At 34.5% G+C, this 22,711-nt stretch overlaps 3 protein-coding genes across 11 annotated transcripts in view; 2 read left to right on the plus strand and 1 right to left on the minus strand.

Annotated features, from left to right (window-relative positions):
- Window positions 1-14,480, plus strand: part of LOC115238383 — a 122,033-nt gene extending 107,553 nt beyond the window's left edge. For 3 of the 9 annotated variants that reach the window (XM_029812148.1, XM_029812151.1, XM_029812154.1), the window contains 16 exons: window positions 2,777-2,980; window positions 3,834-3,929; window positions 4,346-4,588; window positions 5,952-6,032; window positions 6,421-6,570; window positions 7,029-7,049; window positions 7,202-7,469; window positions 7,722-8,108; window positions 8,308-8,475; window positions 8,558-8,748; window positions 8,940-9,173; window positions 9,386-9,895; window positions 10,091-10,273; window positions 10,601-10,703; window positions 10,808-10,942; window positions 11,678-14,480. In XM_029812148.1, the coding sequence (XP_029668008.1) occupies window positions 2,777-2,980; window positions 3,834-3,929; window positions 4,346-4,588; window positions 5,952-6,032; window positions 6,421-6,570; window positions 7,029-7,049; window positions 7,202-7,469; window positions 7,722-8,108; window positions 8,308-8,475; window positions 8,558-8,748; window positions 8,940-9,173; window positions 9,386-9,895; window positions 10,091-10,273; window positions 10,601-10,703; window positions 10,808-10,942; window positions 11,678-11,790 (3,087 nt within the window). In that variant the 3' untranslated portion in view covers window positions 11,791-14,480. Of the gene's footprint in view, window positions 1-2,776; window positions 2,981-3,833; window positions 3,930-4,345; window positions 4,589-5,951; window positions 6,033-6,420; window positions 6,571-7,028; window positions 7,050-7,201; window positions 7,470-7,721; window positions 8,109-8,307; window positions 8,476-8,557; window positions 8,749-8,939; window positions 9,174-9,385; window positions 9,896-10,090; window positions 10,274-10,600; window positions 10,704-10,807; window positions 10,943-11,326; window positions 11,402-11,677 lie in introns of all 9 variants that reach the window. The other 6 variants (XR_003884492.1, XM_029812149.1, XM_029812155.1 and 3 more) reach the window with 6 other exon arrangements.
- A 415-nt stretch (window positions 14,481-14,895) lies between these two features.
- On the plus strand, window positions 14,896-18,939 carry LOC115238384 (dihydrolipoyllysine-residue acetyltransferase component of pyruvate dehydrogenase complex, mitochondrial-like). Its single transcript, XM_029812156.1, has 11 exons — window positions 14,896-15,127; window positions 15,467-15,648; window positions 15,728-15,906; window positions 16,047-16,221; window positions 16,314-16,486; window positions 16,621-16,772; window positions 16,854-16,993; window positions 17,071-17,247; window positions 17,340-17,524; window positions 17,609-17,709; window positions 17,785-18,939. Exons 1-11 carry the CDS (start codon window positions 15,001-15,003, stop codon window positions 17,958-17,960), a joined length of 1,767 nt encoding a protein of 588 aa, XP_029668016.1. The 5' UTR covers window positions 14,896-15,000; the 3' UTR covers window positions 17,961-18,939.
- Window positions 18,917-22,645, minus strand: LOC115238385 (serine/threonine-protein kinase PAK 1). The gene has a single exon (XM_029812158.1). The coding sequence runs from the start codon at window positions 22,296-22,298 to the stop codon at window positions 20,763-20,765; it is 1,536 nt and encodes a 511-aa protein (XP_029668018.1). The 5' UTR covers window positions 22,299-22,645; the 3' UTR covers window positions 18,917-20,762.
- Window positions 22,646-22,711: the final 66 nt, after the last annotated feature.

Consider the following 22,711-nt stretch of genomic DNA (forward strand, 5'->3'; position numbering starts at 1 on the left):
TCATAAAGGGAGAAACCCATAAAGTTACATTTATAATTTGATATATTTTAATATTTTTACGTAAAAGTATGAAAAATCAAAATCTATTGATATCAATATAAAATATGAATGCGTCTGATTCGGATATATTAAAAATTCGCTGGCTTTTTGTAAAATTTTGCAAATCTCTATATTTTCTATTTAACGAAAGATTGTTCTAAGCAAAGGTGAGCGTGCCTTTCCTTCTTGTGATGCGATTGTCGTGCGGACATGTTGATGTATTTTAGTGCGAGGTGAAAAGGGATTCCGGATTCGCTGAGCGATCGTTTCTCGCAAGGGAATGCTTCCGATCTCGCAGGAATCTTGCGAATACAGATCAAGATTATATGACCTCGAAGACAGCAAAGATTGACGGAGATTCCAATAGGAATGCGAGAAACGGGCGAGTTACTCTGTGGAATTTGTTCGTTAAAGTAAGGAAGGTGTATTTTCGTTTGTGCGAAGAAAACTATCGATCGATGCTTCGATTGCTTCGGATTTCATTCGTGCACCATTCACCGAATGAAATTTGCCGTTTCCTTCGCCGCAATGTTACGTGCAGCGAGCCTCGGCGTCACCTGTATCTGTTCGCGCTCGTCTGTATTGGTATGTCGATGAGAATTTTTACTTCCTCTCGGGCTCGTCCTCCGGTAAGAGAGTCTCGTATTATTAGAAAATTGGAAAGTAATAGAAAACTACGCGACGCACGCCCCGTTTTTCCTCGATTTTCCAAGACCTTTAAGAATCATACGCAAAGGAACTGACACACGAGAAATATAATCAATTTGATCAATTTGGCTCGAAGCTTCAAAATGACTTCAAAATGAAACGTATATACAGTCATCCGAATCTTATTTTTGAACATGAACGAAAATGTAAAAGAGGAAGAATTATCGTAAAAATAATTATTGTTTAATTTAAATTCTTGCGCGATATGACGTTTCCTTATTAAATAATGTAATTTCAAACTGAAGAAAAAAGAAAAATATTTTTATTATTACTCTGTTGTTAGTTAGTGAGTTTAGTTAAGATTTTGCGTTGCTGAAAAAAAAAAATTTTTGCTGTCGACTTGTGCGTTGCGTCTCTTTTATACACAATTATTAATGTATCACCATGTTCGTGGATTCATGCTTAAAGAATCGAGGTTTCTGCCCCGAAATAACATGGACTACATGGAGAATGGTTTTTGCCTTTTGGAGCGACATGAGGGATTACGCCTTCTACCGTTGGTTACCATGTAACTCTGCGCTTTAATTGATTAAGACTCTTTCTGTATACCGTTTATATTGTTGAGTTTAGTATTATTTGCGCTGATAATGGCCAAAAAAAGGGCCGAAACGTCCGCCTTTCGCGAATCATGTAATTAAAGAAATTCTCTAATTTCTTAATTTATTTTTTAATTTAAATTCTTGCGCGATATAACGTTTCCTTATTAAATAATGTAATTTCAAACTGAAGAAAAAAGAAAAATATTTTTGTACGAGATATTCTCTCGCGCGGTCTAAATAATATCTTCGGATTTTATAAATGACTGGCGGAATAATGCCGGGATATAAATAACATTGTTTTACGTAAATGCTGGTGAATATTCGAGCGAATGAGCAGTGCAGTTATTCGTAAATTGATAGGGCATATATCACTTATTATTAATTTTATTTATTTATTTATTACTCTATCTCATATAATACTCAAATGATAAACAAATTACTTTGACGTTAATTATTATTTCGACAATGTTTATATATAGTGCATGGTGTTCCACTTTACGTCCTATCATGGCTTTCATGGCTTTCAGCCATATTACAGGAGGTCGAGTATATCCCCTCGCTTCGTCTCTCGAGCTACCACAAATTCAACCGTAAGAGCCATTAAAACGTAGCGGTTTTGGAACACGATGAATGTAAAATTCGAACAGACGGATAGATCGGCTAAACGGTAATCTTCGTCCTGCGCTGTCACCGAGAAATTCTGTGCAGTTAAAAATTTTGTATACGGTCTCTCGCATAGGCACAATCAGCATAAAACCACTAGCAGAAATTTCAATACAGACTACCTAATTCGGGCTGATGCGGCTCACCGCGGATTCTCTATTTTCCGCATTTATGCGGAATTTGTTCCACGCAAAAGCTAGTTTACATAGTTTTATCAGTTTCGACTCGCGAAACCGGACGCGCGCGCGCGGTCGAATATCTGTATATCTCGTGTGCGCTTGTAATTTAATTCCTCTCTGTACTCCATTCTCGGGCTATAGGATTTAGTAGGTATTGCATCATAAATTGTCGTAACAACATTGCTTTTAGGCAAGTTTAAAAAATACATCCATGGTAAAACGGGGGAAAGGTATTGTGCATATTCTGAAAGATCTCACTGAATCGAATAATTTACAACTAGCGAGCTATATAATATCTTATTGCTGTGAGTTTGTGTTGATGCAGCTGTTGTGACATTAATATTATATATATATATATTAACTTGCGCTCTTAATAATATTTTCTCCTCCCCCATGCCAATCAAATCTGCATGCTAGTATATTTCGCGAATAATAATCGCGATCAGAGTAATCTCTCAATCGTCTCTTTTTAGTATTTTCTTTCTTTTTTCTGTAATTAATTATAACGCGTATATTTTCGTGTCGGGTGAGATTCCTCGAGAAATCCCCAGTTACGGCATCAATGTAATACAATTCCGTATGTCACAGCTCGATTACCTGCGCGATTGTTTGTGCGTGTGGCTAACAGACAATTGCATGCCTCGACAGAGTAACGTCAACAGTTCCCTGAGAGCGGACGCCGGCGGCAGGCAGGTGACACAGATTGGCGCATCCGGGTTGGTGCGAGTCTCCGCCGGCGAGCTTCTCGGCAGGACCCACGAAGAACTGGTGCTGCTGCTAATCCAATTGCGACGTCAGAACGCGACGGTCCTCAAGGCGATGGAGACGTGTCATATGGAGATCGAGGCGCAGGTCCGAAGAGAATTTTATACGCGCAATTTCGCACGAAATTTTCACAGTAATTCGATTATCCACCCGGACGATGATGATGACAGTGTGGTGAATCGTAGGCTCGTATTTGGCCCGTCTGTGGACAATGAGGATGCCGGTCGGTTCCTCGAGCTCGAGGAACGCTGGGCATTTAAACGATCGCTTTAACGTTAGAGAGAAAGTGATGATTCGCTTTGTGATGGACGACCGTGCAGTTTGACGAGATCTTTCAGAATGTGTTTGAATTAGATCGATGCAGATTGCGAATCTACGTGACGATGATACAGTATGAGCGATCGACGTTGTTTCTCTTGTCGTCGACGTAACGCAATATAATACTCGCGCGCGAATAACGGGGTTAAAACGAGGTTTAAACTTAAGGGATTAATCGTATTTGATTACATACTTTACGGATCTCTCTTTTGCGATTTGTAAAGTCTGATTAATTAAAAAAAAAAAAAGCGCGATACATTTGTTTTTAATATTTAAATTGAGAAATTGCAAATTTTATATGGAGAGTATATAGAGAGTTATATAGAGAGAATACAATCGTTTAACATTGTAGATCAGATGACTACATTTAGTACGAGATATGGAACGTAAATAAATACACGCTGTAATCCCGTAATGTACGAGATTCGAAGAGAAAGTCTAGTCGAACTTGGGGTCGCCTTTCTACGCAACTATGTGTCCGTTGCATTATTATTTGGCTTGCAATGAATGTCATGGAGCGACGAGTCGCTTAGCGAAAACGTTATGCGTTAATTGGCACGCGAGGAACGAAGAAGCTTATGATGTAGTGCGATAAACGTTTCGTGTATTTTGTTTGCATCAGCAGGCTAGACTGGCGGAACTCGACACACCGAGACGACTGGAGAATCTTCAAAAACTCGAGGAACTCAAGAGACACCTAATGGATCTCGAGAAGCAGGTGAGATACATTTATCGCGTGAAATACGTATTTCGTATTTCTGCAGAAATCTAGAATTATTTACGATATAGATGCGGAATAAAGGGCTCAATAATTTAGAAAGAAGAGGATGATAGTCAAACTCGTTTTTCGAGAATTCGAAAAAATTAATTTTGTTAAAGAGTCGAGAGTTTTTAAAAATTTAATTTAAATCATCGTTGCATCTTGAACCTAACTCTTCAGATTGGATTTTTCACACACATTTACAATGTTTGACAATATCAAATGAAAATATTATCAATTATTCATTATTTTATTTGTTGGTTCGATTTTAAAGGTGATTAATACTATTTGTCTATAAGCATTAATATATTAAATCATATTTATTAATACATAAATAAGAACTGCATTAATAATGCTTGGCTTTTTTAAACTAGTACGAGAAGAGCAAGCCTCTCGTGAATCTCGTGGATAATATGGTGAAATTGGGTTCCTTGTATAATCGTAACACTGCCAACGGGACCAGCAATGTTTCCGGTTCTCGCCACGATCTCATGCATGAAAATACGAGGGATCATCGCGACCGTCTGGAGTTTAATCAGAGAGTGCAAGAGCAACGATTGCTGGCCGAAGAACGCAGAGATTGGGACAGATTAAGTCCCGATCATGGACAGTTACAGGTATGATTTAATTAATTTTAATTAAAATGTTATTAAAATGCCTTGATTTAATTTTTAATTCATGCGAATCTATGGTGATGAAAAAAAATGGTTGCTTATTTGGAGTTAAATAATTTTTATTTGTGCAATATTAGAAATATTTTCTTTAAACTTGTTGTAGTAATTGAAAATATGCGATTCTACTATATAATCGATATGTAAATAATTTCAATTAACATGTTCTACATTTTAGACTTTACGTCAGATATTATTTATGAAATATGTTTGAGCATCTAGAATAGCCGTTTAATATTTCATTCGTTCCACTTTCTATTTTATATTTTCTATTGTTGCATTCTTGTCGCAAAGTAATACTCTGTGCTAAAAAGCGCACTTAGCGTAATGCGCATCGCGTTGGATGTCTTCAATGAAAGCAATTCCTGATCTCCCTTGTGCTATAAACACTAAGCGTATCCATGATGGGCAGATTGTAAAAAGCCGATTGCAAGAAAAGCGTACGTGCAAAAATTAAGAAACGACCCGCAGACATGACCACATGAGAGACAGAACTCGGACGACACTTACGACTTCTCGTAAATTCTACGAAGAGCTCACTTTACCATGGGATATATTTTCTAGGCGTCTCGAGTCTCTACGGACAATGTCCACTTAGTATCTTACGTCTCGTTTTCTTCTATTACCGCCGGAGCCCTCGAGAATTTTCGATATCTGCGCGTGACGCATTAAACTTAAACGAATAATTTAAACAATTTAATTAACGTTTTTTAAAACGTTTATTTTTTACTATGTAATTTTATTATATTATGATTGCATATTTTTCTACATTTTCTTCCTAATGATTATTTTATGTCTCTTCAAAGATAAGTTTTATAATTGAAGTTATATTAAAGATCATCTATAAAAATATAAAATATTTTTAGATATATTTATTCAAGAAAACAATATCTAAAAATTTTTTATATATTTTTTTGAAATCGTTAATATAATTAATTAACTAACTTTGAAAAGATATAAAATAATAAAAAAAGAAAATGCAGGAAAATGTGCTATTTTAATAAATTATGCTTTACTGATGGGACTATCGCTGCTCGAATATAAGATTATTGAAATATCAGCCTTTTTCTTCGTTAGTGGAAGGCTGAAGAGGAAGAGAATATATCCCATACACGAAAGAGCCTCATTCATGGGCAAGAATAGAGACAAATACCGAGAGAACAGAGGTTTACGTTGTTCTAGGATTAACGATGGCGGATCTCTCTTTTCCCGAGATTCGTTCTGGTTGAAACGCTACACCTAACTTGTCCCTTGAACAGCGAAACTTGAAGGCTTCGCTAGTTCACTCGATACTCTTTCTATGTTGCAGGCTAAAGTGCAGCAGCTTTACAAACTCGATCGATTGCTTCAAGAGGAATCTGGCACGCTGCACAGTCTCCAACAAGACAAGGTTGGTATTAACATCTACATCACAATAATGGCTATGATACTGCCCCCAGACCTTGAAACTGCTTGAATAATTTCAAGTATATTGTAGACGTCTAATTGATAGATATATAAAAGTGTACTGAGCTTTTTTTCTCTTAAAAAAATTTATTCTTGAAGACAATTCTATATCAAATACTTTAAATTATATTCTCCTTCTCATATTCTCAATGTGATATCTATTACATCTACAATTTAGGAGAATCGATGTGTCGTTATTCGCTTGGAATTGAAACGAATCATACGTTTAGATATAACGATAAGCTGCGAGATGACATGAATTGTCCTACTTCCAAAATATAGAAATCGCTGTAAATCGTATTAGATGCATGACTGATTTAATACGGTCGCAGGAAATACTCGAGAAGGCTTTGGGCGGGTTGCGGCATAAACTGCAAGGTAGCAGAAGTAATTTGGCCGAAGCCGAACGATACCGGAAGCAGCAACTTCTGTTGGAGCGCGAGTTGAGCAGAGTGCGGGTGTTGCTAGCTCACAATTCGAAGGTAGATAATTTTGAAAGCGTACCTGGGGCAGCGACTAATACATGTTCCTGTCTGTTCTCTCAATTACAAATTACGCGTCAATCCAAATTTTATAATGCGGTTAATCGCTGCTTCTCATTTTTTATGCTTTGCGCGATATTATAAAACGTAGAATAAAAGCGTATATATGAAAGCGTACTTTATTATTATCGATGTTTTTGCTAATAATAAATTTTTTGATTTAGAAAAAGAGAGTTAATCTCATCTATTAATAAAAATTTAATTAAAATAAATTATTTATGATATTTTTCTCTCGATTTTTTCGATGTACTTTTATTAAGTTTGTCTTTCATTGCTTTTGACTCTTTGCAATGAATCTGCAATATCGTGAAAATAATAGTAGTGATATATTTACATAACGAAAATAGAGAACGCATAATTACGTTATTTCAATTAAATATTCGATTCATTGTTTCCAGGTAAAACCGGTATTCTTCCAGGTAATTTGCATTATTCACAACACATTATTCATTTTCAGTTCTGCCGTTCGTTGTTTATTTGCCATTCTCGTCGTGCAACGCGATCGCCTATCATTCATAATCGCGCATTTTCATTCTGATAACCTTGATAACGAATTTTACATGGTTTGCAGAAACTTGAGGAGACAGTAGCCGAAAATGCGAGATTGGAGCAAGATTTAGTGGTATTGAGGCAAAAAGTGCAAGCGTCCAGAAGATACGCCGGTAATGTGGCGCGAGACACTTCGAGTACGACCGCACCGCTGGAAGCGGAATTACGACGAATGCAACAACTTGTCGGCGATCTGCAGAGACAAAGGAAGGAATTGAGCATTCAAGTTCGCCAACTGACAGAGAAATCTCACAGTTTGGTGCAGCAAATTCGCCCACAGCCTCTACATGGTGAGTTTAAATGTAAAATGTAATACGCGTTAAAATCATTAGACGCATTAAAAATTTAACAGCTACAAAATATAATTATAATTAATCGTAAATTATTTCCATTAATAAATATATATATCGTTAACAAAAGATATATACAGAGAATATTTGTTATATTTATTATCACTTATTAAATTTTAATATCAGGACATGTATTTTCTCAAAAATGCTTTGTTAATTTAATAATATGATCAAAACTGCATTTTTTCTCAGCTCCCCAGGTACATCATCCGAAAAAGCGTACGCAAAATTCTTGGCTAGAAACCGACTTAGATTCTGGAATAACCCTGGATCACGGTTTAGACTCACCATCAAGTCCATCTTTATCCATTTCACCTCCGAATAAACAAAACGATAATTCTCATCAACGATATGGCTCTCCTACGCAGTACAAGGATTTATCTCCGTTAAATCGCCTACAAAATCAACAATCTTTCGCGCAACCCTCCCAAAATCACATATCGGCGCTTTCGCCGCAATTGCGCGAGCAGATTCAACAACATCAATTAAAGCAACAATTACTGAAAGATCAAATGCAAGGAAAGGGTAGCGCGATCCAAGTGGCGCCTTTATACGTTAATACAGATTCTAGAATAACAGGTATATATTCGTTGAGCGATGTATAATTTTATAATATCATATGAATTGAAATAATGTCTTAGTTATATCAAAATTAAAATTATATATGTTGAAATATATACATGCTTATAAATAACACAAGAAATGATTAGAATTACATGATAATTTTTTTTATAACGTATGACATATTTACTTATTAATCTATCGTTTTTAACGCAAGGCGATTACGTTGCCGATACGAGCAAGCACAATGGAAACATGTTGAATGGCACGCCGAATTCCGCTCCGGAATATATTCCGCCGCCGCCACCACCGCCGCCGTCTTTGAATGAGGAGACATTACTATCGAACGACAATTATAAACAAAATGAGGACAACAAATTCGCCGGTAAGCCGTCTGTTTTATCGCAGACAAAATTTTAAGCTTTTCGCGAATCGAAAATTTCATTATCTCTGTTTCGCGTTTGCAGGATTAATGCACAATCGTGAGAAGCAAGAGATCAAGACGGTGCGTATAGTAAAACGCGAATCGGAAAGACGACAAAGGGATCGCGGCGATAGAACCGGCAATATTGGTATTCCTCTAACAAACGGTCTTCAAGCACCAGGCGGCGCAAAGAGACTATGCGACGATGACTTGGGAGGTTCCCAAAAATTCGAAGTAAGTCGCTAATATAGACAAAAATAGTACTTTCCTTTTTTATATAATCTGTCTAAAGTATATCATACTTTATCTGTATTTATGCAAAATTACGAGTTAAAATAAATAAAGCAATTAAATCTAATAAAAATACAAAAGCATCAATTTTTTATTTGCTACGTGTGTGCCAACATAAATTTTTTAACATTTAGAAAGCTCAACTGGGTAAAGTAGTAGAGGAATCACCATCGATCATTCACGCGCAAAGCACGGTTCAACTATCTGAGCTAGACGATGTTCAGTTCCAAAGAAGCATGTCTCTACCGCGTGGTTTCGGCGGACAAAAACAGTATTCTGGGATACACTACGGGCCAGTGGTACCTCCACCACGCAGCGACAGCATGCATGCTCTGAAGAGCATGATGGCGCGGCGACATAAAATTAGGGTAAGCCCCAGGTAGCAATGTCAAGCAATGCCTGAAAAACGCGACGCGATGGAGTTCCAGATCATCCTATAGAGCTAAATTTTATTTCCCCATGCTTGATATTTGTTTTTACGAATATGATTTTATTTTATCTCGCCGCTGTCATCTCGTCCATTCATTTTGGTTAATCCTGTTTAGTATTCTATATTTTTTTTTTTGACGTTCAATCGCAGTTTGAAAGTCACGACGGCAGTTCCGATAGCACTTTGTCGCCGTACACGGACAGCCCTACGTCCAGTTCATACGTGCCGATGAGTTCACCCAACTATTCCACCGCATCGTCGTATAGCCCGAATCAGAATCAAAATTATACGCCGCAAGCGGCGATGATCACCACGCAGCCTCATTATCACAACCACTCGTTCGGACCATCGTATAGACAATTTGATAAAACCGTGACTCTCGCGGATACTGTGAGCTCCGAATTAACATCGTCGACTAACGCTGGCGTTCACGATGCGCGACTGGTCGCTGTCGCAACGTCGACGAATGCAAACCAATCCGAATCACCACAATTGTCGCCGGTGTTCAAAAGCGAGGCTGCCAAACAGATTATCAAAGAAATGACCGAGAAGAAAGTGGAAGGACCGAGACGACGACAAATACCGCGGGAGAAGAGGCGGCACTATACTGTGTCTAGTAGTAAACCGGTGCTCGACTTAGAAGATACTTTCTCGAAGATGGTATTTTTTGTTTTAATTAATTTTCGTTTTCTCTCTTTCTCTTTCTCTCTTTTTTATTTCCCTGTCTTCGTCTACCTATATTTCGCTTTATTTATCTGACGTTGATTCTCGGTTCATTCATTTCATTATATCATGCTCATAACAGCTTTGAAAACTGTGGACTTGCTTGTAACGAGAATCTCTGATAATTTTCAGGGCATGGGCAGAGCTAGAGATGATTTGGATATGGAAAGAGCGCTCAGACCCAGAATAAACGCCCCTGATGTGGTGCGTTCGACGTTAAGTCACAAAGAGTTGAAGTATAATGAGAGTACTATAGATCAGCTATTAGGCACGCCCAACAAAATTGTTATCCCCGAGCGATATATTCCCGAACAGGTATAACATTAATATTTTTGAACTGAACATGTATAAAAAAATTATTTTAACCAAACTCTGTTTTTAACGTAACAATTAAAAGACCAAAAAATTATATTGTTGGAAATTTTTAATATTTATATTTGTAAAACTTGCTAATTTCTTTCAAAATTCAATATAAATATATTAAATAAAAGTAAGAATTATTTGAGTCACACTTTATTTCTAATATAACAACTAGAAAAATCTAAAAGATATTGATATAAATTTATAATCTTTTTTTGGCGGGTTTAAATTAAATAAATTCAATTTTTCAGATATATTATATACATATTATTAATCTTTTAGACACCAGAGCTAACAGCGGAAGAACAGCAACAGCGCTTTAAAAAGGCAGAAGCGATCAGGAAAATGCTTTCAGAAACAACTGTGACTGCACCGGAAGGAGGTGGTATGTAATATTCTTTTTCTTATAATTATCTCTTTAGTATTTTTTAACATTGAAGATCTTTATAAAATATATCTTTATAACTTATATTTCATGTATGGTTTTAGACGATGATTCTAATGTAGAAAAATCAGATACATTAAAACGAAAAGTGGTGGAAGAAAAGCGACAGAGAGAACACATTCTTCAACTTAATCAGATATTGGCGAAGCAAGTGATGGAGAAAAGTAAAATGGTAGCAGGTACATCAATAACATATCACATAACATGATTTTCGCATGATTTTAATCGTAGAGCTATGGCAGCATGTTTGTTTCATTTAGCTTTCAAGAAATAAAGGAGATTCTTTTTTACTTTGTTCAATCAATGCAATCGATACAAAGTTTTTATATTCTTTATATCACATTGCTTACAGAATCGTTTCGTTAAATCTTTCCATGTTCATTTGATGGTTCGAGCAATTTACACTATATTATCTCGGTCACATATTTTTCTCATAGACGCGGACGCGCATGTTTCAATTGAGTTACGTCGTTCTACGATATTTTAATGGCTTTTGTTCGACACAATGAATATATAGTTTTATCTTAGGAGTGTTGTTTGGATTGTTTTGTGCTTGTGTATAGGTAACCAGGCACACTGACTGACATGCTTACTACATCCCTCCCTATAGGATACGCACGACATATTATCATTTTCAGGTTTGTTTATCACATTTTTCATTTTTGTTCATCTTTTTTCTTCTATTTTTCTCCCTAATCAAGCTATACAAATCAATCGCAGTTTTACATTTCTGCCAATATATGTTTGTTAAAATAAAGCTGGTGTATTGCACAAATTCAAATAATTTGCAGGAATAATAAAAATGGTAAAAAATAAAAGTAGATAAAATAGCAAAACGTAGCTTCACTTTTAATAAAGCTTTAGCGATAAACTTTCAGTACTGATTTTTATGATTAATCGTGATTCATTGACAGTGAAAGCTCTGGCAACGCTTCCTCTGAAAACTGAATCGAGTTTAGATGATGAGGATCTCTCGCCTGTGGCTCCTTTACCACTTTATCAGCAAAGGGAAAACTATTACACGTAAGCATCATTTCAAGAGCACAAGCGACACTACTGCCAATATGATGAAGAAAGAGAAAAGAGAGAAACAAGAAGGAACTTCTTCCGAGGATTTAGTTGAGAAGCATGCGAAAATTGATGCATTATACAGGAAAAAGTGCTTTTTATTTGCATTGAATGCAATTGTACATAATCATTGACTAAATAAAACGATAATAAATAGCTGTCATATTTGTTAACGATAAGGATTCGTAATAAAACAATTACATACATATAAAGAAATGTTAATTAATTTAGACGCAGGCGGCGACTCTCTGCGTAATTGAAAGAATTGTTGAGTATGTTATCAGACTGAATATCTCTCATAATTCTCTTAAATAAACTTATCAGCGTTGCGATTTATTATCATTTTTTATCGATACTGACATTCAGCATTAAATAAGCGTTACTTGTCGGATGACAAATTTTAAACGCGTGACGAATTACCGGATAATTATATCCGTCTTTGAGAAACTTTTTATCGCGTCTGTTCGCAATCGAAAGTTCATTTTCGAAAGTTTTCAAATTGATGCGTATTTTATAAGTATACAAGACTATTATCTCGATTGAGAGAGAATCTGATTTGGATACCATTATTCGTATCTCTCGTTTTACGTATGTACAATCATTTTCACGATTTTCATGAACTTTTATATTGATACAAGCGAGCGATGAAATTACCGCCACCAAAGCCTGAACGAAGTTAGTAACTTTAGATTTATAATAGCGCGCGACAAAGGCTCTTTATTTTAGTAACGACATCGATTCGTGCATGCAAATCGGAAAGAAAAGAAATAGTTATACGAGTAACTACCAAAATGTCAAAAGCGCTAAAATATCGAGCCTTTCTTAGACTTTATTCGCCGAACTCGAAAGGACAACGGCACCGACCGCGAAAATTACCGTGTAATTAGATTGTGTAATTAGATTGTAACGAACGCATGATATACATACGCTTTTAAAGCGCCCGTTGTATACATATATATATATATATATATATGTACGATTTTTCACGGGCCATTGTAGCATGGCATATTAATGTTCAGAGCAGTCGTAACAGTCGTAACGAGTGCCAAATTTCTCATAATGACGAACAACAACGAGCGATTAAAAAATCGTCACAGTATCGACTAAGCGAAATATTGCAAGCCGATAAAAGATGCGATATACAGCGTTTATTATAAAAATAAAACTCGCGAAAAAAAACGAAACTCGTATGCAATTATATAATACTTTGTCATCATCATTAATTCTTTATTCATAATATCATTAATATCATTCTCCTTAATTCGTATTTCATCGATATTTCAAGTCGAACTTGATCCTTTGGGCCTACATCTCATGGATTATCTCGTGGATTAGTAAATACAATTATTTGATACAAAATATTTCAAAATATAAGTATAGAAATGGTAAAGATTTTTCAAAAATGTTTACAGCTAATTTAAATTTCGAATTATTAAACTTTGAAAGGCATAAAAAAGCAGAAATTTATAATATTTTTAATATATTCTCTTGAATATATATATTCCTTTTTCGGAAAAAAAAAATTATTTTTCAGTCGTTGACCGCGCGACAAAAAAATTCGAAATCAGCAGCCGGAAAAAGATGAAGAAATCAATGCTGTGTAATTTCATAGAAATAATAGAAACTGATTGAGACTGATCGAATATCCATGGGATATCCTATCCGATGCTGTAGGGATGATTCTCGATTCTCTTCATTGCCGCCCTCGAGCATCTTTTGCAATTTGGCGCGCGCGAACCACACTACAGAATTCTTATTGTTAGCACAAATTTTTATATAACGATATATATCTCTACGCGCGCGATACACTGTTGTCACTATGTAACACTTATTTCCAACACTAATGCGCATCTATTGTACATAATCGTGCACAATATAACGCGAGGCACTCTCGATAAAACTGGAAAAATACACTCTCCTTTTTGAAGACGTGACGCACTTTGCAAAAGTCCACGAAGTTGACTTCGCATGCGCGCAAAATGGCGACGATTATCGATAGTGTCGCCACCTTGCGATATCGACGCAATCGCGCGCGCATTTTGATTTCAAAAGATTTCGATCCCGCTCCGTAAAGTCCTGCAAACGAAACGTTTTTATCGCGTGGGATACTCGAATATATCCATAAGCGATTGATACTATTGAAAAAACACTATGCGAAAATTAATCACGAGAAAAAGAACTGTTATTGTTATAATGATGAAATAAAAATAATACAGCAAAAATCGATGAAACCAGCTTTCCCAGACAGCACACAATATTTATATAAAAATATGTACAAAATATTTTGTATTACTGTCTTTGATCATTTAATGTTGACTGGTAAAATGAGCTTAAATTATTTTGATACCCTGTCAAAGCGTCTATTTTTTATAATACATTATTATATTAATATAATTATTAATATAATAGGAAACTATTTAAATTGTAAAAAAAACTATTTGTATGTTATTACTTACTTTTAACACAATTTTTCTGAATATATTTTCAACTACTGTTTTGAACTTCTACTGTCGACTTCTGTTGGTGAACACAGAGAGAGATGTTAAATTTCAAGTGCTGATAACAAAAGCAAAGTCGCCAAAAACGGGTCGCGGCTCAGCAGTAGAAGGGATAACGCACACAAGCATAAACCGCAGAGCGCTCTGCGCATCAAAATTTAAATTCAAAATTAATAATAATTAATAATTATAAAAATAAAGAGGCTATTTTATTTTAAATTGAAATCTGAAATAAAAATAATATTGCACAGTATTATTTGTCTTTCTTCAAGTACTTTTATATGTATATATATATATGTATATCACAGATATATGTATTACAAATATCACATTTTATACTCTATTAGTAAAAAGTATGATAAAAACTGAAATATATATAACAATATAATAATTATATATAACTAACATGCATATATTTTAGCTAGATTAGTGTCATTTTTGGCTAGATGCAAAAAAATTAATGCAAAATAAATTTTTGTTATTTGTTATAAAAATGTGTTTCTTCTCATATATTTAGTGCATGCTTCGTAAATTTAGAATTAATTGTAAGTGGGATTGATAAATATATATATGTATAAAAAGAGGTCAAAGAAGTTGGAGATTGGACGATTGGAGGTCATAAAGATAGATCAGACGACCAGGACCAGGCACGACGTTGCTGGACGTGGAAAATGGCGCATATAATAAGATCCAAGATTATGCTCTTATCATTGAAATATACCAATCGTGTCGCGTCGCGTGTTTTCGTGCCCTTAAAATATCAGCGATTATGTTTCCACACTAGCAGGATTCTCGATGGTATGATATTTATTCAGAAACAACGACTTTTTTCTTGTAATGTCAATCTCAATTTGGAGGTTATCTCTCAAAAGATATAAAGTTAATTGAAAGAATTTTTGAAAAATGAAGCTTTCTCGTTCACGATGTAAATGCAAGAAAAAAGAAGAATGCAAAAAATAAATTTGCGATATAATATTTAATAAAATAAATCTTTTGTAGCGCTTGATAGAAATAAGTTTCTTTGTACTCTTGATTATGCAATCAAATGTTTTAATTTATGCATATTGTTGAAAATATCTACAAAAATATTCATACGTTTTCACAATAACATGTTGACACAGAGATATTTTCTTTCAGTAAAAGGAAAAGAACTATTAATGCCTTCCTTATCACCTACTATGGAAGCTGGTACTATAGTAAAATGGTTTAAAAAGGAAGGCGATAGTATTAACCCTGGCGATGCTGTTGCGGATATTCAGACTGACAAGGCTATTGTCACAATGGAATTTGACGACGAAGGTGTATTAGCCAAAATAATTGTAAGTCAAATCATCAAATATAGTAACAAATCATGTTGAAAAAAATTGCAAACAAAATTAAATGAAAGGTATTATTTAGGTACCTGAAGGAACAAAGGATATCACGGTAGGAACTTTGATAGCTCTCACTGTTGAGGCTGACGAAGATTGGAAAACAGTGGAAATGCCAGACAAGCCAATGGTAACTCCTCCAAAAATAACAGCAGCAGCTCCTGAAACCCCAGCTGTTACAAAAGTTGAAGCACCACCACCTGGCCAGTATGATCCTTTAATGAGCACATTTTGTAATTTGCTTTAAAAAATAATGTTAAAGTCATGCTTATATTTTTTATGCTTGAAAGTCTTGCTCAAAGTTATAGCATTAAATTGCTATTGAATTATTCATCTGTTATTTTCAGGCAATATATTTCTATGCCTGCCCTCTCACCGACCATGACAACAGGTACAATTGTAAAATGGCTGAAGCAAGAAGGTGATGAAATACAACCAGGCGATGCATTAGCAGATATACAGACAGATAAAGCCATCATGACTTTCGAATTAGAGGAAGAAGGTGTACTTGCAAAAATTCTTGTATGTATATTGAATTTTTTTACATTATATAAATACAATTTTGTATAAAATATTTTTACATTCCTTAAACTATATTTATTGCTGTTTATTAGATTCCAGAAGGATCTGAGGTAAAAATAGGACAATTGATAGCTGTTACAGTTGAGAAAGGAATGGATTGGAAACAGGCTGTTATCCCAACATCGACTAAACCAGATGCACCTGTGGCACCAAGTTCTGCTCAACCAACTGCACCAATCGATGCAAAACCACCATCAAGTGGGCAGTATGTGTGATTTCTTCATTATTTTATATAGATAAATTAATCTTATTTATTTTTCTCTATTATCCTCAAATTTACAAACATAAAAAAAGCTTTATTTTGATGTATACTATAATTACTTAATACATATTACATAGAGTATATGGTTTGGCGGTGAAAAGATTGCTAGAGGAATATGGCCTGAATTCTGATTCAATCAAAGGTACTGGACGTACCAATCGTTTATTGAAAAGCGACGTCCTTGTATATATTCAGACGCATAACATTAGAAAGGTTACACCTAAGTCCGGTAAATACGATGCCACACTAGATTAAATGCTATCTGTTTTTGGAATAGATCTGCTTTTATTTTATGGATATTTCTTTGCAGCACCAGCTCCGAAGACTGATAAAGCACGTTCTCCTAGTCCAGCAAAAACACCCGTTCCCCCTGATCAGCCGTCTCTGTACAAAGATATCGCAGTATCCAACATTCGCGCCGTTATTGCTAAACGACTTAGCGAGTCAAAAGTACGGTATTACAAACATTTTTAATAAAATTTAATTACCTCATATTTAATTTAATTGAAACAACTTTTCTCTTCCAGAGAACTATACCGCATTCTTACGCGATTATAGACATAATTATCGACAAGTTGCTTGAGCTCCGTGGAAAACTGAAGACAGAGGACATAAATGTATCAATTAATGACTTTGTTACTAAGGCTGTTGCTCACGCGCTTATCGAATGTCCCGATATAAATACATTGTATGAAAATGAACAAGTTAGTAGTACGATTAATTCGTTTAACATTGTATATAATTGCGTAAAAATATGTAATTCAATTATACAATATAAACAATTGACTATTGTTAGGTTGTTCGAGTTTCAAAAGTGGACGTATGTGTAGCAGTCGCAACATCAACAGGTCTTATTACGCCCATAGTATTCGACACTGCCACTAAAGGCTTAGCAGATATTTCTAAAAACATTCGGGAATTAGCCGAAAAAGCGAGAAACGGAAAGCTTAAACCACACGAATTTCAAGGAGGAACATTCACGTAAGCCTTAATCAAAAATATATAAAAGGAAGAATCTAAAAGTACAGACAGTTTTTATGCTAATATATAAATTTTATTATACAGAATTTCAAATTTGGGAATGTTTGGTATCAAGGAATTTTCAGCCATTATAAATCCTCCGCAAACTGCTATTCTTGCTGTAGGCTCAGTACATGAAGAACTAGGTAATTTTTTTACGAAAAGTATTTTGTGTGCAGCATTCTTTTTCTCTTATAACTAATAATTGTAACTTCTTGCAGACTCCTCATTAGCAAAGATAACAAAAATGACAGCCCAACTATCTTACGATAGACGAGCAATTGATGAGGATCAAGCAGCTAATTTTCTGGCTATTGTAAAAGCAATGTTGGAAGATCCAACTTTTCTAGTAGCTGGAAAGACACAAGCATTGAGGTATAAACGTGATACGTATTAATTATTTTTAATAAAACAATTGAAAGTGTTTTATTGCAAAAACAGCTTGTTCTCTTGCTTATAACGAGAGAATTAAATATCATTGATTTTATGTAACAATGCTACTGTGCTTTTTAAAACATAGAGATTTGGAAAAAAACTCAATATTAATTTGTATTATTGCATAATATATATAATTGTTGGCTGTTTTTGAAATAAACATAGAAAAAGATAGTCAATATCAGTTATATTTTTCGGGTATATTGTTAAATATAAAAAACTCAATTTATATAAAAACATATTGCAAATAATATTATTTATTGCTGTTATCAAACTTTGTGATTCAAGAATATAATTTATATATTTATACTGCCAAAGAAAAATATTTAGGACAGTTAATATTTGATACATAAACATAGTCTCATTTATGATGTTTATTAATTATTAGTAGTAAAAATAAATTAAAAGTTAAATTAAATATTAATTTTTCTTATGAGGATGTCAAAACATTCATATTTTACAGTCCAACAATAGTTAAATTACTTGAGATTAATATCAAAAAATTTGAATGATAGAGAATAAGAATGTTTATTTTTTATCTTCTTTATTTAGATCTTTGTAAATAATTAGAGTATTATGTAAAAATTCTTTCTATCTTTTGTAAATATCTGGAAATTATTAGCTCTATGAGATATAACATGTGGAAACCATATAAATATGTACACAATACATTTTCTCTCAGTCATGTCATAAAATATAAATCTTTATTATATAATTACATTATAAACGTTTAAAAAGTTTATATCCAGAAATTCTTAAAAAATTTATTGGGTAAACCACATGTATGGTGTTTTCATTATATTATATATATATAATTAAATGACTCATTTGTATATATAATGTAATAAATCTGATGAATAGAATTATATTCGGTTAGCTTAAAGATATATATATATGAATAAAAGCCATAAATTCACGTGTTGTAAATAAAATATTTATTACTTAAAATGCGTGGTATTTTTCACCAGTATATCTGTAAACATTAATCTTTTTCCCTAATACATAAATCAATAATATAGCATGAATTTTGTACAAATATTTAATTTTTGTTATATATAACATTATATCTTATTATAATTGATAATAATATTTTTATATGTGTCTGTTTGTACATTAGTTAAAATCGTACGTGTTTGTTTAATAAGGCACACAAATGTTAGAATACTCTATAATACATCCTTCGCATTTCATTTTGGCCTTTTAAATACTTTTCTCGAAATCTATGAGTATAAATCCTACAAAAATTTAAAAAAGTCGATAATGTGTTTCTTATTGAAAATCGTGCAAATGATTACAATACTATATAAATATATTCGCTTATATGCATGTTATTTTTTAACGTTCCATGATTGACAAATAGTGCTTGGCCAGCTTATATTGTATAACATGTAGCAATTGTATTTCAAACTGTTGTCTCACAATTGGATATTTTCAGTATTTGATAATTTATCTTAATATAATTTTTATGGTATTACTTGTATGGGGTATAGAGCAGAAAAAGTATAGTATGACTTAACTTTCTTGCTTATCACAGTCGTGATTTTATATATACTTGATATTACTGCTCAAATTTTTTTTATCTTAAATGTCTAAACATTCATTCTTTAGAATAATCCCATTACATACGTAGATAGTGCATTATAAACCTTTTTTTTATAGAACATTAATGTATATACATATCAATTATAAAATATCTATATGAATATAATATTTAGTTGAGCAATATTGCGCTCTTAAATAAAAGTTTTCAAAAAGAATATATGTTATAAAAGAGAGTGGAGGTAAAATCTTATAAAATTATGTATTATCGCAATAATCTTAAAAGGATGCATTGTACAATGCTTGCTATGTCACACTCGATTCATAATACTTAATTTTAGACATTATTTGTCTTTTATGATATTAAACAAGGGGTTGCTCAATTTCATATTTGGAACTTTTAGAAAGTTGATTTCATACATGATTAATAATGATTTCTCGATATAAACATGTTCAATTCTACTGTTTTGTCCCCTTAACAGCTAAAGTTTAATATTTTATTTGCTGACAGCAGAGATTATATAACTGATTCTAATATTGTCTTCCTTGATATATATATATTTTTCTAATACATATAGTATTTCTGTTCCCACAGTGATCTATATAAGTACAGTTTTAAGAAAAAAATTACAAAGTCCTGTTATATATCTTTTTTTTGTGACAGTGCTATAAAAATACAGTATATAAATGTATATATTCCTCTTATCTCTCAAAAAAGATATAAAAATTGCATTCTATCCACAATTGTTTACAACTAGAATATTCTGTTGCTATTATTGTTTTGATAAGTATTGCATTTGAATAGTAACATATAGTGCATTAATAGATTATTGAGCGAAATACTTGAATAAAAACCTAAATTACAATAAATTGTATTGCACATAATAAGATAAACTCTTTAGAAATTAAAATTGGAAATAGATATATCCACAAAGTATTTATATATCCACATACTATTTTGTCACAATAATTACAAGTAAATAAGAATAACTAATTGGATTCTTTGTGAATAAAATAATCTTAAAATGACTATCAAAAGTGCACTATATGCTTTGGTTTCCAAACCAGCATAGTAAAAATAACAGGCAGTCAAATAAGCTTAAAATTAATAATTAAAATCGGATAATAATCATGAAATACCTTTTTTTTAGCCTTCAATATAATATAAAGAGTGATGGAGCATGAGCCAGTATTATGAATACAACTTGGAATTCTGTAGAAATATTTAATGGAACGCTTTCTGGAGAATTTTCTGCGCCGCACGAATCAATGGAGTAAGTGTGGATAATTCCGCGCAGTTTTCTAAGAATGGATGAGAAAGTAATTCATCAGCGGTTGCTCTTTCATCGACTTCTACAGCGAGGCATCTCTCTAGAAAATTTTGGAACGTTGGGGTGAGATTATCCCATCTTGGAATGGATGGTTTACCAATGGCAGCGATCAAATATAACGCTCTCAATGGTGTTTCTTTCATATAAGGTGGTTCTCCTTCTATCATTTCTATAGCCATTATGCCTAGTGACCAGATATCCACTTTCTTGCCGTACTGTTTTCTCGTTACTACTTCTGGTGCCATCCAGTATGGAGTACCAACCATAGTCTGTCGTTTTTCATCACCATCAATATTAGCACAAAAACCAAAATCTGTAACTTTCACCGCACCGTTCATTCCCAATAGCACATTATCCGATTTAATATCCCTGTGAATAATACCCCTAGTGTGCAGGAAGCTTATCGCTTTGAGGACTTCTCTGCAAACGGCTGCAATTTGAACTTCCTTCATCACAGTCTCAGTGACCACATCTGTGAGCGGTCCACCTTCCAGTAACTCCATAACTACCCAAAGATGTTCGTCGACGAGATAGGCATCGAGAAAATTCACCAGGTTTGGATGATGAAACTCCTTGAGAATTTTGATCTCGGTTAATATCAATTCTTTTTTTGGCTGCTTGGACAAATCTATATCCTTTATAGCTACTTTCCGATTGTGTTGAAGGTCGGTAGCTATGAACACAGTGCCCGAAGCACCGGCACCCACCTCTTTAGTTCTTTCAAAACGCAAATGAGGATCCCCGCGTTGACAGATAGCCCTGAGTTCCTCGTATATCTGTTCGTCACTGAGTCTCACACCAATACACTCGGTTTTCCTACGCAGAATGGGGCTCTCCTCGATTCTACTCGACGTAACATCTTTCTCTGATGATAAATCGTCATCTATCTGATACGTATTCAAATCTTCCAGTATCTCGGTGAGCGTTTTCTCCACCCGATCGTTGCACTTGCGCGGCGCCGGTTTTGGCGGTGGTTTCGGCGGTTTGTTGACTTTTGGCGGCAACTCGGGTAACCTCTGCGCTTGATCGCCCGTAGATTGTCTCTCGGAGATCAAGCCGTCATCGGAGCCATCCGATTGATACTTCTTGGTCAGAATATTGTCGATTTCCTGCGACTCTTCCTCGATCAAGTCCTGCGTGACGAATGGCTTGAAAACCTCTTGATCTTGCGGCTTCCGCTTGATCGAATAGTTGTAAAACTTGATCGCCTGGAGCGCGGCATCGGGATGCTCGTCCTGCTCCGACTTGGAGATTTGCGTGTTGAGTAAACGTATCCACGGGTCCGGCAGACCCTCCAACTGACCGGTCTCCGCATTCTTGCTCACGTGGAACTTGTGCGAGACGTTGGTTGGAAAACCGATCTCCGTGACTACGGTGTCAACGGGACAGCTCTTCTTTTTCGAGAAAAGCTTCGTCAGGCTGAGACTCATCTTCGGATTCCCCCCTGTGTTTATCTCGCGCGCGATTCTCGAAAATAAGAAAAAGGAGGGAGAAGATACGGATGATTCGCGAGCTCAATTTATGATAATACTCGTGCTAACTAATCTCGTATCGCTAACATCGCGAATTTTCACGCCCGATTGCACACTGGCAGACAGGACGAACATTCTTCAGTATTGCCAGTTCGATGATTTCTCGTGTCACCAAACGTGCGATGAGCGATAACTCTAGTTGGTATCGCGAGAAAAATCGTTTGCGAGAAAAGTCGATTACTCGCTGCGTATTCGATAGTTTGAATCATAGCATATAAAAATACACACACATCTGTGGTATATACCTTAAACACACATACACACATACAAAGTAACATCTATAATACATCTTTATATAATATATAGATACA

Source organism: Formica exsecta, unplaced genomic scaffold, assembly GCF_003651465.1.
Source record: "Formica exsecta isolate Colony F162 unplaced genomic scaffold, ASM365146v1 scaffold333, whole genome shotgun sequence".
In the NCBI taxonomy this organism is placed as follows: domain Eukaryota; kingdom Metazoa; phylum Arthropoda; class Insecta; order Hymenoptera; family Formicidae; genus Formica; species Formica exsecta.

What these genes read in the sequence shown, in the direction of transcription:
- LOC115238384 (XM_029812156.1), top strand. Translation starts at nt 15,001, where the DNA reads ATGGCGCATATAATAAGATCCAAGATTATGCTCTTATCATTGAAATAT. An exon ending in AAAGGTTACACCTAAGTCCG is followed by an intron (nt 16,773 to 16,853) that starts GTAAATACGATG and finishes ATTTCTTTGCAG; the next exon opens with CACCAGCTCCGAAGACTGAT. An exon ending in AACGACTTAGCGAGTCAAAA is followed by an intron (nt 16,994 to 17,070) that starts GTACGGTATTAC and finishes TTTCTCTTCCAG; the next exon opens with AGAACTATACCGCATTCTTA.
- LOC115238385 (XM_029812158.1), bottom strand. Translation starts at nt 22,298, where the DNA reads ATGAGTCTCAGCCTGACGAAGCTTTTCTCGAAAAAGAAGAGCTGTCCC.